General features: G+C 39.1%; 1 protein-coding gene across 23 annotated transcripts in view; it reads left to right on the top strand.

Annotated features, from left to right (window-relative positions):
- The window catches only part of FOXP1 (forkhead box P1), a 499850-nt gene extending 485511 nt beyond the window's left edge, over positions 1 to 14339 (top strand). For all 23 annotated transcript variants that reach the window (XM_075130242.1, XM_075130253.1, XM_048859184.2 and 20 more), the window contains 2 exons: positions 2448 to 2614; positions 9597 to 14339. In XM_075130242.1, the coding sequence (XP_074986343.1) occupies positions 2448 to 2614; positions 9597 to 9741 (312 nt within the window). In that variant the 3' untranslated portion in view covers positions 9742 to 14339. The remainder of the gene's footprint in view (positions 1 to 2447; positions 2615 to 9596) is intronic.
- Positions 14340 to 14635: the final 296 nt, after the last annotated feature.

Raw genomic sequence — 14635 nt, 5'->3', positions numbered from 1 at the left:
AGGATTTTCTTCTCTCCAGGTGGTAGTGGTGCCTCCTCAGCTGCACCCACACACCTCTGACATTTCTGATATCTGCTTCCCCTCATGGGCAGGGAGAAGAAGCCCTTTTCTCTTCCCCTCTCTGTGCATGGAGGGTATAGGGATTCCAGTTCTCATCCCGGGGGAGACCCAGAAGCATTTTTCCCTGTCCTGGCAGTGTTGGTTGGTCGGTCTCCCAGAAGGTCCAGTGCCTCCACTCTATTTTGCCTGATTAAGCGAAGAGCACTCTTGAAATCTGTGCTCTACCCCAGGCAAAAATGAAGCAACTGCCGTTGCACTCTCCCTGCAGACCTGGTGATGTAAGCTCCTGTGTGAACGAGTAGAGCAGGGTATGAGGCTCAGAAGACTAATGAGTCTGCCCTGGGAAATGTGGAAAACATTAACGTCCCCACTAGGTAACTGTGGTATTTGCTCCCTTTTCACCTCCTAGTGTGAGCAGCACTGAGGGATAAAGTAAGGGCAGATCAAACCTCCTCCCAACACTGGAAGCGGTCCTAACCCTCGTGGCTGGGTTCTGAACAGTTCGGTTAGTATGGCTGGGTTATTTTAAAACGTCACTGTGCCTCTGCCCTTTCTGCTTCCACCTGGGACCAGAAACACCAGTATTTTGAGCACAAATAGAGTGTGTTTTTCCATCGTGGATAAAACCAGGCAACGCCAGTAATCTGCAGAAAGTCTCATCTTCAGAGGTCCCCAGCCTGACCTCCCAGCTAACGGGGTTCAAGAAACTACTAGTTTTTCTGGATAACAAGTCTGACCCACACCTCCGAACTACCCATCGCTCCCTGCTTATGCAGAGAATCAGGCCATTTGCCGAATTGCGGTTTGCAAGAAATAATTATATCAGGTGCATCTTCTGTCCAACCTCTTCCCAAATAAATTGCTCGACTGCAATTACAAGTTATCTCTATGAGGGAAGAGCTTGCCTTTTTATTTTGGAAACTGCAGGAAATGTGAGCCAATCTTTACGTTCCCTTAATCAAAATTAGTTTGCTACATGTTGAATCAAAAAGATAAAAATAATCCTCTTTGTCAGAGTAGCTTTTAGGATCACATGCGATCAGATGTTTAGAGAGGTCAGCCTGGGAGAGAATTAAAAGGGAGATTGTGCTCGTAGCTGGGTCGTTCCCTCATGCACATTTGTGCTTGAACAGGAATAATGGTAGTAAGTGAGGAACATCCCAAGAATCAGCAACAGCAGAGAGCATCAGGTGGGAAGCTCATTTGCATGAACTACCCTCCCCTGAGCAGTCTTGCCTCTTGCAGTTGTGGTGCTGATGGATTCTTTTTGCTTGACTGTAACAGGAAGCTGACCTTTCCGCTGAGTTAGGTTGACCACTGCAGAGCCAGCATCTGTGGCTTTCCATGCTGGCACGTCTCAGAAAGCCATGGACGTTGGTTCACAGATGGATAAAATGATCTTTCGGTTTCAAAGGGTTGCTTCCTTTTAGACACCCCCACCCCCTGGACCAACGAACTAACTCCTCTCACATCAGGACTTGACGGTGCTATATTCCCATCACTACATGATGGGATTATGCTGGCCGAGAAGAGGTTTTAACATGCTGCAAGCCTGACTCACTGACCATAGGACAGCCCTGTCAAAATGATCAAACATGAGCATAAAATAAATACTAGCAACCAGTAAATCTGGAATAAGAAGGAAAATGTTTAACTGTTTATTCCCTTTCTAAAAATACCTGCATTTAGAAGATGACTAAAACATGCCTATTACAGTACTTATCAGAAATAGAATCAGGTCCGAATGGTATCAAATCTACAATACCTAAGATAATATCAGAGTTATCAGAGCAGTAAAAAAATAGAAAACACCATCCTAATTTACCCTGCCTTGTTAAATCTTAGATTTCTCCCACCAATGCAAAAGTAACACAGCAAATATAGGGATGAGTTCATACTTCAGTTATGTTGGTGTGCATCTAGAGTAACTCAGCTGACTTCAGTGATGTTACTCTGCATTTGCGCTGGCAGAACTATGAGAAAAACTTAACCCTCTGTAACTGCTCACACATCACTTCTCACTCATGTCATGAGTAGAACGGAATCCTCAGCCAAATGAGTTTGCTCTAATTGCTTTTTTAACTTTTTTTTTTTATGAAAGCCTCAAAAATAGTGTATCATGAAAGTAGAAAAGGTAAATTTGCTTTTTCCACAAGCTGTAATATCTAAATGGGGAACAGCAGGAACCATCCTCTCTCGTGCACCAACGATCAGTACAGTTTTGAACTCCTCATGCAAATCGTGACACGTTTCCCCTGGGGGAGTCAGTGCAAGACCTTTTTGAAAACACATTTTTAAAACCGGCAATTTGAATATGTGATTGTATTGTACAGTGTATAAAAATGTGAGACATCCTTCTTCATACACTTTTGCTATGTCCTTGGCAGGCTTCAATGGCTGATAATAGTATACCTCTATACACTACTGCTTCCATGGGAAATCCCACTCTGGGCAATTTAGCCAATGCTATGAGGGAAGATCTTAATGGTGCAATGGAGCATACGAACAGTAATGAGAGTGACAGTAGTCCAGGACGTTCCCCTATGCAAGCAATGTAAGTACAGCATGTACATGTGTGTTTATTTAGGGATCTGGTCAAATGTAACGATGATACTCTTCAAAGTTTGTGTCTGAAGTTCCAGTCCTGGGCAGTAAAAGGAAAAGTCTGAGCTTCTGAAAATATTTAGGTTGATTAGAATATAAAAGGGTCATTTGCCAACTTCCACATAAAACCAATCGACTCAATCCAGTCTGACAAGTGCACACAGCTATAAAATTCTTAACTCACTTGCCATTCTCTTTGTTCAATTCCAGACCACAGAGCTACAAAAACACTCTCAGGCAACTTTATGAAAAGTTTTTGTTTCTTTCTACTTCAGACTACCCAGTAAACATGCTTGGCGGGGCAGAGCTGGGGGAATGAGCTTGTTTAGCTGGTTTCTAATAACATTCAGCAAACAACAGTATTGCTGGGCATTAACGATGGCACATGTGAAGGCATGCATGATTTATAGATCGCTCTTAAAATATCAAAAGGAAAATTAATATGAGCATTATAGCAACAGACGGCAATATAACAAGTGCCTATATAACCACATGAAGTAATGGGAGATTGCTGTCCATGCTAAATGTAAATGGCACCGGGCAGAATGCTAGTACAGGAAAGGGTAAGCCAGGAATGGTGTGCTGCCCTTGTGGGTGTGTTCAGTATTCATGGGTGACTGAGTGAGTTTGCAAAGCTGTAAATTCTCCCCTACCCCCCAAATTAAAAACTGGGTAATTGGCAGCTGGAAAGGAAAGCAGACTTTATAAGTCACGTAGTTCTCAAATTTTAAAACCTGTCTATTTGGAGCGGCTGACTACTTCTGTGAGTAAACATAGATGAAATGCAGTCTGCTCTTATCCAAGTGTTCATTAAAATGTACTGTAAAATCATTGACTGAGTTACCAAAGCTCAGAGTAAAAGAAAAAAAATCCAAAACCCCCAAGTAATTTGTAACCTTTTACTTCAAAGTAATTTGAATATGGGATTTACAAAAGTAGGTCTGAATGAAAAAGTAGAAAAACATTAACCTAATACCATCATAGTAATTAGTTATGAAACTAATTAGCATTTAATGGCCAAAAAAAAAAAGTTTCCCACCTGCATAATATGTTGTGGGGGAGCAGGAAAAGGGACAGGAATCGAAAGCTCTGGATACTTTGATATTCCAGCATTTTAAATCAGTGCACAGTCTGCTTTGAAAAATAATCTTTAAAGATGGCAACATTCATTTTTAATTCATAATTAATTTGAACATTGTCTTTCACCATTTACTTCAAAACATTTGAATAATGTGTTTAGCTTTTACAGTGATTGTTTGTGCAGTATTAATTATCTTTCCCAAAGTAGCGTTACGTGACACACTGTTAATGCTATCACAAATGGATTCCTCTTCAGGCAGTTTTAGTCACAATTGGTTATGCTCTGGCCATGCCCATGCAGGGTTTTAGTGGAGGAGGAGGAGAAGATGGAATATTTTTCAAGAATAAGGCCTTCTCCTGGGCTAACATACAGAAATAAATGTTAACAAATTTCTTTTCATCCAGGTATATTTTTTAAGGTACAGGGCTAGTGCAGTTTATGTACTTCTCCTTTCACTTAAGATTTCATTGTTTTTGAAGGGAGTATGGGGCGGGAAGCGTAACTGTAAGTGAAAAGCAGGGTAACACATTTCCTAGAACCATATGCATAGCTGTGATTTTAATGCATTTAGTATCCACTATTTAGTGCTTAGATACCCAGGTGAGATGCACCTCAGAAATAAGAGAGAGAGAGAGAGATTCTCACTGTCCCCATCCACCAGAAAAACCCTTTTTGTGTTGTAATGTGAAAATGATTGTTTCCTGAATGATTCCATATTCTCAAATTAATACTGTGTGTTTTGTACTGAATATTTCCTTTTGTATAACTAAAAATGCAGCAAGGTGTATGCCCTGATAGCAGCTTGTGGGCTTTCCCATTAAACAAGTGTTTTGAAATACTTTGAAAGGCCATGAAGCAGGATGCTGTTCAAACGTCATAGGGTTTACACTGTTTGCTAAATATAATTATATGTCAACATCAGATTTCCAGTGCAGACTATCAGTGTCATAGACAGTTACTCTTTGCAATATCTTATTTCCATTAAGTACACTTTATAATGACATTCTCTATTCTTTTCCAAAACACGCTTCTCTGCCATAATGCAAATTGTTTTTTAACAGTTCCAGTATATTGGAATAAATCAAGCCTTAAACTTTTATCATAAGGTTTAGAAGACCTTGTTAACATGACAACTAAGCAAGTACAACACTTTTGCTGAAGTCTCATTACCATTCATTTCTTTCCTTTTTATGACACATTGAACTACTGCTACTTTTCCCCCCCTCTTTTGAAACACTAGAAAGTAGTCACATAATTACAGCTTGGGGACATAACACTTTCATCCTGATATGCTCCAAAGGTAGCCACAAAGCAAACTATTCCATGCTGTGTGCACCACCAGAACACAGTGGCTTTAAACAACAGTCAGCTTTATTAAAAAGTCCTCTGTTCCCAGAGTGCACAAACAAAAGAATTACTCAAATGTGAAAAGAAGGGAAATCTGTGTTCAGTAAGGTTATTTTTATTGTTAAGGCCCCTTCTGAATCCTTAGACGTTCTAGTAAAATGAAATGTGTTAAAATTCTACTACTAAACAAGAAAAACTCAGATTCCATTTATGAGATGCATTAAATAGGGGTTCAAACTGGTTTGGAAAATTATAAAAATCTCCCCACGTCTGAACACTAATGTCTTTAAACTGAACATGGCTGGTAGTTTTGAGGTGTTTGAATAATAATCACTGGGTTTTCATTTTCACATGCCAGTTTGCTGCTACAACCAAAATACCACACAAGGGGCTGGATTGTGCTTTGTTTTGTTTTCCATGCACATTTTCTGCTTGAAGTTTGGATAGTTCAGATAAACATCCTAATTTGGGGAGATGATTCCTTCAAATGGGACTCACTCCTTTGATATTTACCCCACCTTAAGTACCCGGGGGAAGGCAGAGTATAGAGGCATATTGGAGCTTTGTCTCACTTGGAGTTATTCAGCCCTTTTCATTGGTTTCCATTCTCTTGGCTGTGCATCCCCAGTGCTTTGTTTATTACTTCAGGGGACAAACCCAAACCTCAAAGTGAAACTCAGTCAAAACCACCTGGTTTCACATGCTTTCAAAACAAAACCATGAGCCCTGTCCTGCGGTTGCTTTGGAAAGGTTCAAGAACCTTTTGGAAAAACCTGGATTGCGTTTCGGTTTTGCATTAAAGCAGGTGAGTGTGGCCTGATCTTGGATTTCCTAACAAGGTTTTCAAACATTTCTACAGATTGAAAGGCATATCCTGGGGAAATCCATGGAACCAGTAAGAGGGGGAAGGATAGTCACCCACCATCCATTACTGTAGCCACAAGACTTTAGCAGCCACCATGGCTTTTGTGCAACCTCTTTTTCTGTGTAGTTGTGGCTCCAACCAGCTGGCCACGCCCTAGATCCTTTTCGGTAGTGGCATTAGGCAAGTTATGTATTAACATGCATTGGCATCACCAGCTCTTCCCACCCCCAAATCTCCAAAGCAAAATGGCATGAGTTCTGCTGCATCTAATGCCCTGGGGAGAAACTAAACCAGATTTGGCCCTAAGAAACTATTATGCTGATTGGAAATGAGACCAATCAATTCTATACAAGGGCTGTTAGTTTCTGAGATACTTAACAATTACCCAGGTGCAGCCAGCGTCCACCCTATCTGTTGGCCTATCTTTGTTAGAGCTTGGTGATCGTGCATAAGCCTAATAGATCGGTTAGATGTGCAGGGACTTTAACATGTGAACAATAGCCTTGGAATCTGCACAACCAGGGGAAGAAGCCCTCCCCCCATCACCACTTCAGGTTCATAAAACATCAGCGTGTCCTTACTTTTGAAAAAAACACCTGTATTAATTTTTCAAAAATAACAAAAAACAATTTATTTAAAAACAAAATGGCAGCAATGACACAAACACAATGAGCAAGACTTTTAAATGAAATCAATCATCAATATTACTGCCAGCATTGTAAAGGAATGTAGAGATCTTTTGCTCTGTGTGTGTAGCTGCTATTTTTTTCTTTTCTTTTCAAATTTTCACCCAGAAAAAGCCCAGTGCATGAACATAACACTGGTGTGTTCTAGTTAGAAGTATAATCGATCTCTTTGCGTGTTGACTCAGGTCTCAATCAACAAAGCACTTAGCACATGCTTAACTTTAAACGTGATTATCCCCATTCACTTCAGTGAGACTTCTTATGGGCTTTGCTGGCTCAGGCCCTGATTCCTAACAACTTGTTCTGAGTCTTCTCCATGTGCATTTCTCTGTTCTTCCACAGTTGTGTCAAAACTAAATGATCTGAAAAACCACCGCTCTCCTTGTGATATCTGAGCTCTGCTGAGGTCCTAAATAGAAAAACATCAGGGGCCAGTGTGTGGGGTATTTTCTCTAGTAATTTAGGGATTTCTTTCCTACTGGTCCATCAAATAATGAGTGTGTTGACCTTTTAGGACATAGTGCGAAGTCCATCTGTTTTCATGGATGTTTGCTTTTAGGAGATCCTATTCCCAGGTCCAGAGATCAGTGGCTAATGTTGTGTGTTTCATTATGTATTGCACGTGCCCCCAGAGACTTGCTGATATGGCACATTTTCATAAACTGAAAAAATAAATAAATGTGTTCAATAAGCACTAATATGTCTCTGTGATGGGATCATTTCTCCCTACTGATCCAATGCAGGATGGGATGCAAGGTGCAGCTAATTCCCACATATTGATCTAGTTACTTTTTCAGCTCAAGAAGTTGAAGTGTCGAAGGATTGAAAGGCATTCACAGCTGATACTAGAAATCTGTGTAGTCAGCCAGGTGGATGCTTCCAAACTAGATCCAGTTTCAAACTGAAACCAGTATCTAGAGTATCATGACTTTTGAAGTACAAGTTTACAAGGTGGTTTGCCTGCAAAGATGTCACATAGCTTGAAATATATAAGTTTCTCTTTGGTTTGTTTGCTGGCTGCAGAACATAATTTTCTCATTCAGGAGCTCCCAAAGGGGTTCTGCCTTCTGGTAATGCATGTGAATACACATTGTGGGCTAGTGGATAAAGCACTGGACTGGGACTCAAGAGACCTGAGTTTCATTCCCATCTCTGCTACCATTATTATTCTTTATTTATATTATTGTAGCATCTGAGTCCGAGTCATGAAAAAGGGCCCCATTGTGCTAGGTGCTGTACAAACACAAAGCAAAACGGTGGTCCTGGCTAGGTGACCTAGGACAAATCACTTTGCCTCCGCATGCCTCAGTTTCTCCGTCTGTAAAATGGGGATAACGATACTGAGCTCCTTGGTAAAGCACGTTAAGATCTACTGATCCAAAGCACTATATAAGAGCGTGGTGGTGGTGTTATTACCCACTTGTCTTGTTGCATCAGCTCTTTTTCTTGCACATCCACGCACAACAACTGAGTGTGCAAGATAGGCAATTATGTTCACCACTAGTTCAAAAACTAGGATTCGATCCTTAGTTTGAAAATGTTTTTTCCTGTATTGTGTGCAGGCAAATGAAACAAAAAGCATTTTCATTCCCATCTAGCCAGAATTATAAAGTGAAGGGTAATTATTTTAAACCTTTTATTGTAACCTGATGCTTTGTAAGAATAAGAAAACGTTCTTAACCAGGAATGTTTGCACTTATGATTAAGTCTTTCTTTATATAGCCTACATGAATGGGTTAAATCAGGCTGGCTAGAGATCAACCCAGACTGTGGGAGGTGGATAGCAACTCCACGAGAAATAGAATGGAACTTGAACTCATTAACACTTTATTTTAAGGGATTGCCTGCAATATCAATTATTTAGGAAGCAAACAGGGTCTCCATTGGCGTGTCGTGTTATTAATACTTGATCATGTCAATAAAATCCTACTTTCCTATGAAGTCCCACCAACCAGACCGTATTGACTCACATGGCTGTTTTACATATCAAAAGCTACTGAACAAAAAAAGTAATTTGTATTTGTAAAGGGTTTGTTGTAAATATGATTTACGAACAACATTTTTCAATTGTTATCATACCCGTTTGGAATGACCAACCGACATTCCCCTGCGGGTTATTCATGTGCTATTCTATAATGAGAAATTTGGCAGATCTCATCTCTTTAGTGCATCCTTGTGCCCACCATGAGCTGAGGATCATGTTCTGCCTTGTTTACAGCTGACAGTGTTATTATTCTCGTTAGGGCTCTGCTTTCTTATCATATTGTTGTGTTGAGCGAGCCTTTTCCTCTCCGTTTGTGTTTCCTGGCAGAGCTTTTCTTCCCTTATTGACAGTTTGTAAAAATATGCATTAATTTGGAGTTTAAAGCATGTATCATGGTGTCTCTTTGCTGTGTTTGCTTGAAGTTGATTAATGATAGAACCTCGCTTGGGGTCGTCCTCTGGAGAGTTGGCTCACAGGTTCTGCATGTTAACTAGAAAAGCAGAACACACAGCAAGCGATGATTAGCCCAGCCTCCACCAGCTCAGTGGGTTGACAAACCACTATTTTGCTTTACCATGCTTAATTCGCTTATTTAGCTGAAGATTGTGTTAATCAACTTAATATGTCAGTTGAGAGCATATTCTCTAAATCCTGTGAATAAACCATATACAAGAAGGTGTTCCTCCTAGGATATTTTCCCAGTGAAGCCAAGTAACTGTAGACACATTCTTAGGCATACACTTTTTTGATTGTTTTTTTTCTTTAGCAGCAAACCCAAAAGTTCAGGGCCTGCATTTCATATGTGCTGAGCACCCACAACTCCTGTAGAAGTTAGTCAGAGGTGCCCAGTGCTCAGCATCTCTGGAAATCAGGTCTTCAGTTTCTCAAAAAAATGTCAGTATTGCCAAAGCAGGACAAAGTCATTTTTAAACAGGGAAGTTGCTGATTTACTGTTTTTAATTTTCCTAGGCACCCTGTGCATGTCAAAGAAGAACCGTTGGATCCGGACGAAAACGAAGGCCCGCTATCCTTAGTGACAACAGCCAATCACAGTCCAGATTTTGATCATGACAGAGATTATGAAGATGAACCTGTAAATGAGGACATAGAATGAATATGTCTGACGTCATTATCCTGAGAATGAAGATTGGAAAAACATGTCAAATTTAGCTGCGAAATCTCTCCATTATTGTACAGTCTGGAGGATTTTCAGTACACTTTGACAACTATGAAATATGTTAACTCTTAGTGCCATCAAGTATCCCATTTGGGAGTATTTTTGATTTTTCTACTTTTTGTTGAAAAAAGGAATTTGTACTCTGTGCATTGGATGGACTTGTTTGGTACTTGGGATTTTCCTCTCTTACAGTCAACATCAGTGTTGTAAATTTGCTAAACTGATTCACTTACTCACATTTAGCAGCAGGTTTTGGACTGCAGTCCTGCCAATTTTGGACACTGAGGACATCAAACTCTGAGCATGTACACCTAACTGCAGATCAAGCCTTTGCCCAGATTTTAAGGATTCCAATGGACAAGATATTTGCACAGTACTGCATGTTGGTTATCACTGCCTTTAGTCCTTTTTTTTTTTTTTTTTTTTTGCTTCCATTTGGGATGGGGAAGGCATGTGTGTGCGCGCGCGTGTGTGTGTGTGTGTGTGTACTGGCGAGGGGTTACAAGAAATATTATCCCAAACTTTTTAATGTATTGCTTTTATTCCCCCCCTCCCCCCCACTTCTGCTCTACCATTTTAAGTTCTGACCTCAGGCCACATCTCGGCCCAGGGCCTCTTGAAGGCCTAATGTTTTCTGTACTTTGTGATGAATGTTAATAGGTGTTTTTATTATACGAAGCTGAATGTCATTGAATTGTTTGTAGTTTTTTCCGTCATTCATTCCAGTCTCTTTCAGATGCCACCATGTTTTCTTTAGCTGTGGAAAACATTCCATTTTGGTGTCTGTTTTTTTGAAAAGGTCCCAGATGCTGCACTGTACACACCGAAGGGTCGTCCAACAGAGAGAGAGAGAAAAGAAGTACTGTAAGAATGAGAATGAATGACAGATGAACATAGAAATACTATAGGAAGCAACATAAATTCATTCCACAAAACAGGGTTTTTTTAGTTTTGGTTTTTGATTTTTTTGGCAGCAATGGTGAATATTAGCAAATGCCACAAAATTGAACAGCACAAAGAAACATATGCAGCACCAACAGAATTCACTTCATTAGAGAATGAATACTACAGTGGCAGGCTCTCAGTTGTTTAACATGAGTTTGAATGGGCCAACAAATCTTTCTGGAATATCTAAGATTACCAAGATGGATAGCTATACATTTATTATTATTTTTCATTTGCAAATAGCGGTTGGAAAGATGACTTCATTAAACTGTTGTAATACGTGGTGATGTTTCTCAGCTAAACATCAGTTCAGGATTGCTTGGTGGCATTAATCTGTTTGAATACAAATTAGATTTCAGATTGAGCTTGTTACGGCAGTTAATAAGGACTGAGCCCACTAATGCTAAAGTGTTAATAATTTCAACTTTGCAAATTCTGTACTGCAGTGAAGATTGTTATGCAATATTACACCAGCCAGTATCAAAACCTCACAGTAGAAACCAGTAAATAGCAGGATCGGGGGGAAGGAAATGGCACTGGGGCTTGTTTGGTAGAACTGGCAGTGCTCTTCAAAGCAAACATTACATACAGAAAGCTGTTGTTACAGGTCAGTACACCTCAGTCACCAAACACCTAAACACTTTCATTCTGCAACCACTTTTCTGTCACTCATTTATTTATGTAGGACTGTAGCTTTTTGTTTAATTATTATTATTTCAAAAAAAGCCTTTCTGAGCTTAATTTATATTCTTCTTTGTACCTTTTCCCCCCTAAAATTACCAAAGATATTACACAAAGGTAAATTATGTTCTCTATTATATGCTTTATCTTATGAAGCCAAATATCCTCTTATTGTTGATCAAGGGAGGTTGAAGAATTTAGAGGGAAATGACAAGATATGGGCTATTGCTAACCTGAGAGGGAAACTGCTCCTTTATTCTAGTAAATTTAGATGGCCAAGTAGATGACTGAACCAAAGTTACTTTTTATTCGTATTCCTTTACAGCGACCAAACTGAAATTCTGTAAAGAGAAATCAAGAAGAGCTTTTGAGGCTAAAACTAGGAAACAGTGTTACAGAGGGAGCCGTAAGAAGGGAGCTGGAGAAAGCAAGTGCAGATATTTTGCAGAAAATTGGAGTATCAAATAAAGGAGGCAGTTCAATAGAACGCAAAAGAGAACAGAAAAGCTCCCATAGTTTTACTGGACCACATAATAGTATTCCTAGAATTGAAAAAAAAATAAAATATTTTGGGGTCTTTGTTTTTACAGATTGTATGCCACTTTTGTTTAAGGATTGTGCTAAGATGACTGCTTTAATTTTGGTGTATCTTGGCACATTTGCTGAGTTTTGTTTAGTTTTTGATCAGCGTTTTTCATAAGGAAATAACACTCCTGTCCACACATAAGTTTCGGTACAAGAAATTTTATTGGCAGTTACTTTTCTGAAGCTCAACTCTGCATTCTGTTTTTAAAAGAGAGAAAAGAAAAGGGGAAAAAAAGGGCAGTCTGTGGTCATTTGAAACTTTTTTTTTTTAATTATATCCAGGCAGCTTCATGATGTGCCGGCAGTAGCCAGATGGGGATCATGAGAATTGGTCCCTGTGCTTCTAAACTGAGTGGTTTGCTGGTTAGTTCGGTATTCAAAAGAGGATAAAAATCTGGTAGATTAGTTCATTCTCAGCATGTGTAGCTAGACATGAGTAAAGATAACAGCATGAGAAACTGTTAGTACGCATACCTCAGTTCAAACTGTTAGGGAATGAGTAAATAAAAAATACATTTCACTCAGTTGCACTTAGTTGTATGTCTTGCATGCTTAGTCTAAAGACTGTAGCAAAATAAAGAAAGAAAAAAGAGAAAAAGAAATAAAAATTAGATTTTAACATATCTGGCAGGTGTCACAGCCTTGCAGAAGAACCAACTGAAAATCTCAGGCTTTACATCAAGCAAACTTCACTATGATTTTTACAGTTCTGATTCTGTATCCCTTTGGATATACAGTTGCTTCTTTAGGGTGGGGTTTATTATGTTGTACATATATATCCCAATGTGTCTGTGTGAGCCTTTGTCTTTTTGGGGGGGAGGGAGGGCGAAAAGGGGAAAAGGTCCTTTTTTTTTTTAGATACCATTCCTCAAAAGGAATAAATGCATACCTGTTTGTCAAAACACCTTTTGCTTTTTGTGCAACTGCTTTATATTAACTATACTAAAAAAAAAATAGCTTTGGAAAAAAAAAACCTACTGTATGTAATGGAATTGCAGAATATGCTGCACATGTATTTTATTTAGTTATCCTTGCTTTAAGAATATTGGATGACATTTGCTGACATGTGGGAGAAAATCCCTGACTTTTTTTTTTTTTTTTTTTTTTTTTTGCTTTTAAATTGTAACATAGTTGACAGATTTTTTTTTCTCCTGTTATCATTGATCCAAGCCGCTTTTGTACAGTTTGTGTTAAGCTGGGTTTTTTTTTTGTTTGGGTTTTTTTTATACTTTCCCACCCCTTCTGTTACCTTACCACTGCCATTTCTGGCTGTCTTAAACAAAGGTTCGTGCATTTGAAAAGAAAAAAAAAGTTGTTTTAAAAATGTTTTTCTCCTGCTGCAGTAAATATTTTGCATGATGAATTCCAGGGTCACACTTTCAAAGTTTATCAGTGAAGTAGTGATTAATAATGGGGCGTGTCAAACTATTGAACTTTTGTATAAAGAAAAAAAAACTTTACAAGGTGCCAAGATGTAAAGACAATTTGTTACATGTTTTTTTTCTCAAAGAAAAGCGTACATTATGAAAGTAGTACCATGTATCAGGTAAATCGCTGTCAGGAATGAGAGTCAAAGCCTTCCTTGTCCACAAAGAAAAGTTTGTAAATGTAAAACCTGTTAGGTTTCTGCATTTGACTAGAAATGATATGAAAAATCAAGGCTTATGTAGAACAACGGTGACCACAAAATATTACCTTTTTTGATTGTCGCTTATGAGAGTTCAAGTATAATTCCCAGCACTCTTCTTAAACTCATATTTTGAGGGAGAGAATGGGGCAGGGTTTGTGATTCTACAAATACTGCAGATCATTAGATATTTTATATATACGTATGTATAAAAGTTTTTAAAATAATTTTAAACTATTGTAGTTTTCAGATTGCCAAGAAGCTACATTCCTTATAGCGTGAAGAATGTGTTAAACTCTTTTGAAATCCTTTGGTACCTTTGGTTAATGTACTCAGACTGAATTTTTAGATGTTTCAGAAACCACTTAGCATTCTAGTCTTGAGAGTTAAATTTGCAGGTATGACTGCATTTTAATGGACCCAGAGTAGGTAACAAAATATCTTCTACCCATAAGCCTTGATGAAAATGGTACAGTCCAGACTGTTAGCATGGTGCTTCATGTGTATGTGCTGCCAGTAACGAGATTTTTTTTTTGATAAGGCATAAAAGAAACTCATTCCTTACATCAACTGTAATTCCATCATTCCATGTCTGTTGATACAGACAATAAAAAACGTTGTGTAGTCAGTACTAATTACTGACATTATAGCATTCTCAAATGCAATAAAATGCTGGTTGCTCACACTGGTAATACAAGTTGCCATGTCCTAAGTTTTTGTTTTGTTTTTCCCTTTTATTATCTCATGTTAGTTACATTCACTAAGGTCTCCATCCTGCAAATGGATCCCCATGGGCAGGCCCCAGCCCCTCCCCAGAGTCCCCATTAAGTCTATGGAGAGATCCTGTCCAGGTCAGTGGCGCTCTGCATGAGTACAGGAGTCTTCCCAAGTACAGCATGTGGCAGGGTCTGGATCTACATTTAACAGGGGACGCTTCAGCCACGGTGAGCATTGGCCTGGTCCTCCAAAGCTCAGAACATGCTCAACTCCATG

The sequence above is a fragment of the Caretta caretta genome, chromosome 7 (assembly GCF_965140235.1).
Source record: "Caretta caretta isolate rCarCar2 chromosome 7, rCarCar1.hap1, whole genome shotgun sequence".
Taxonomy (NCBI): Eukaryota; Metazoa; Chordata; order Testudines; family Cheloniidae; genus Caretta; species Caretta caretta.
Note: the sequence above shows the minus strand (reverse complement) of the source record. Positions and strands in the feature narration are given on the sequence as shown.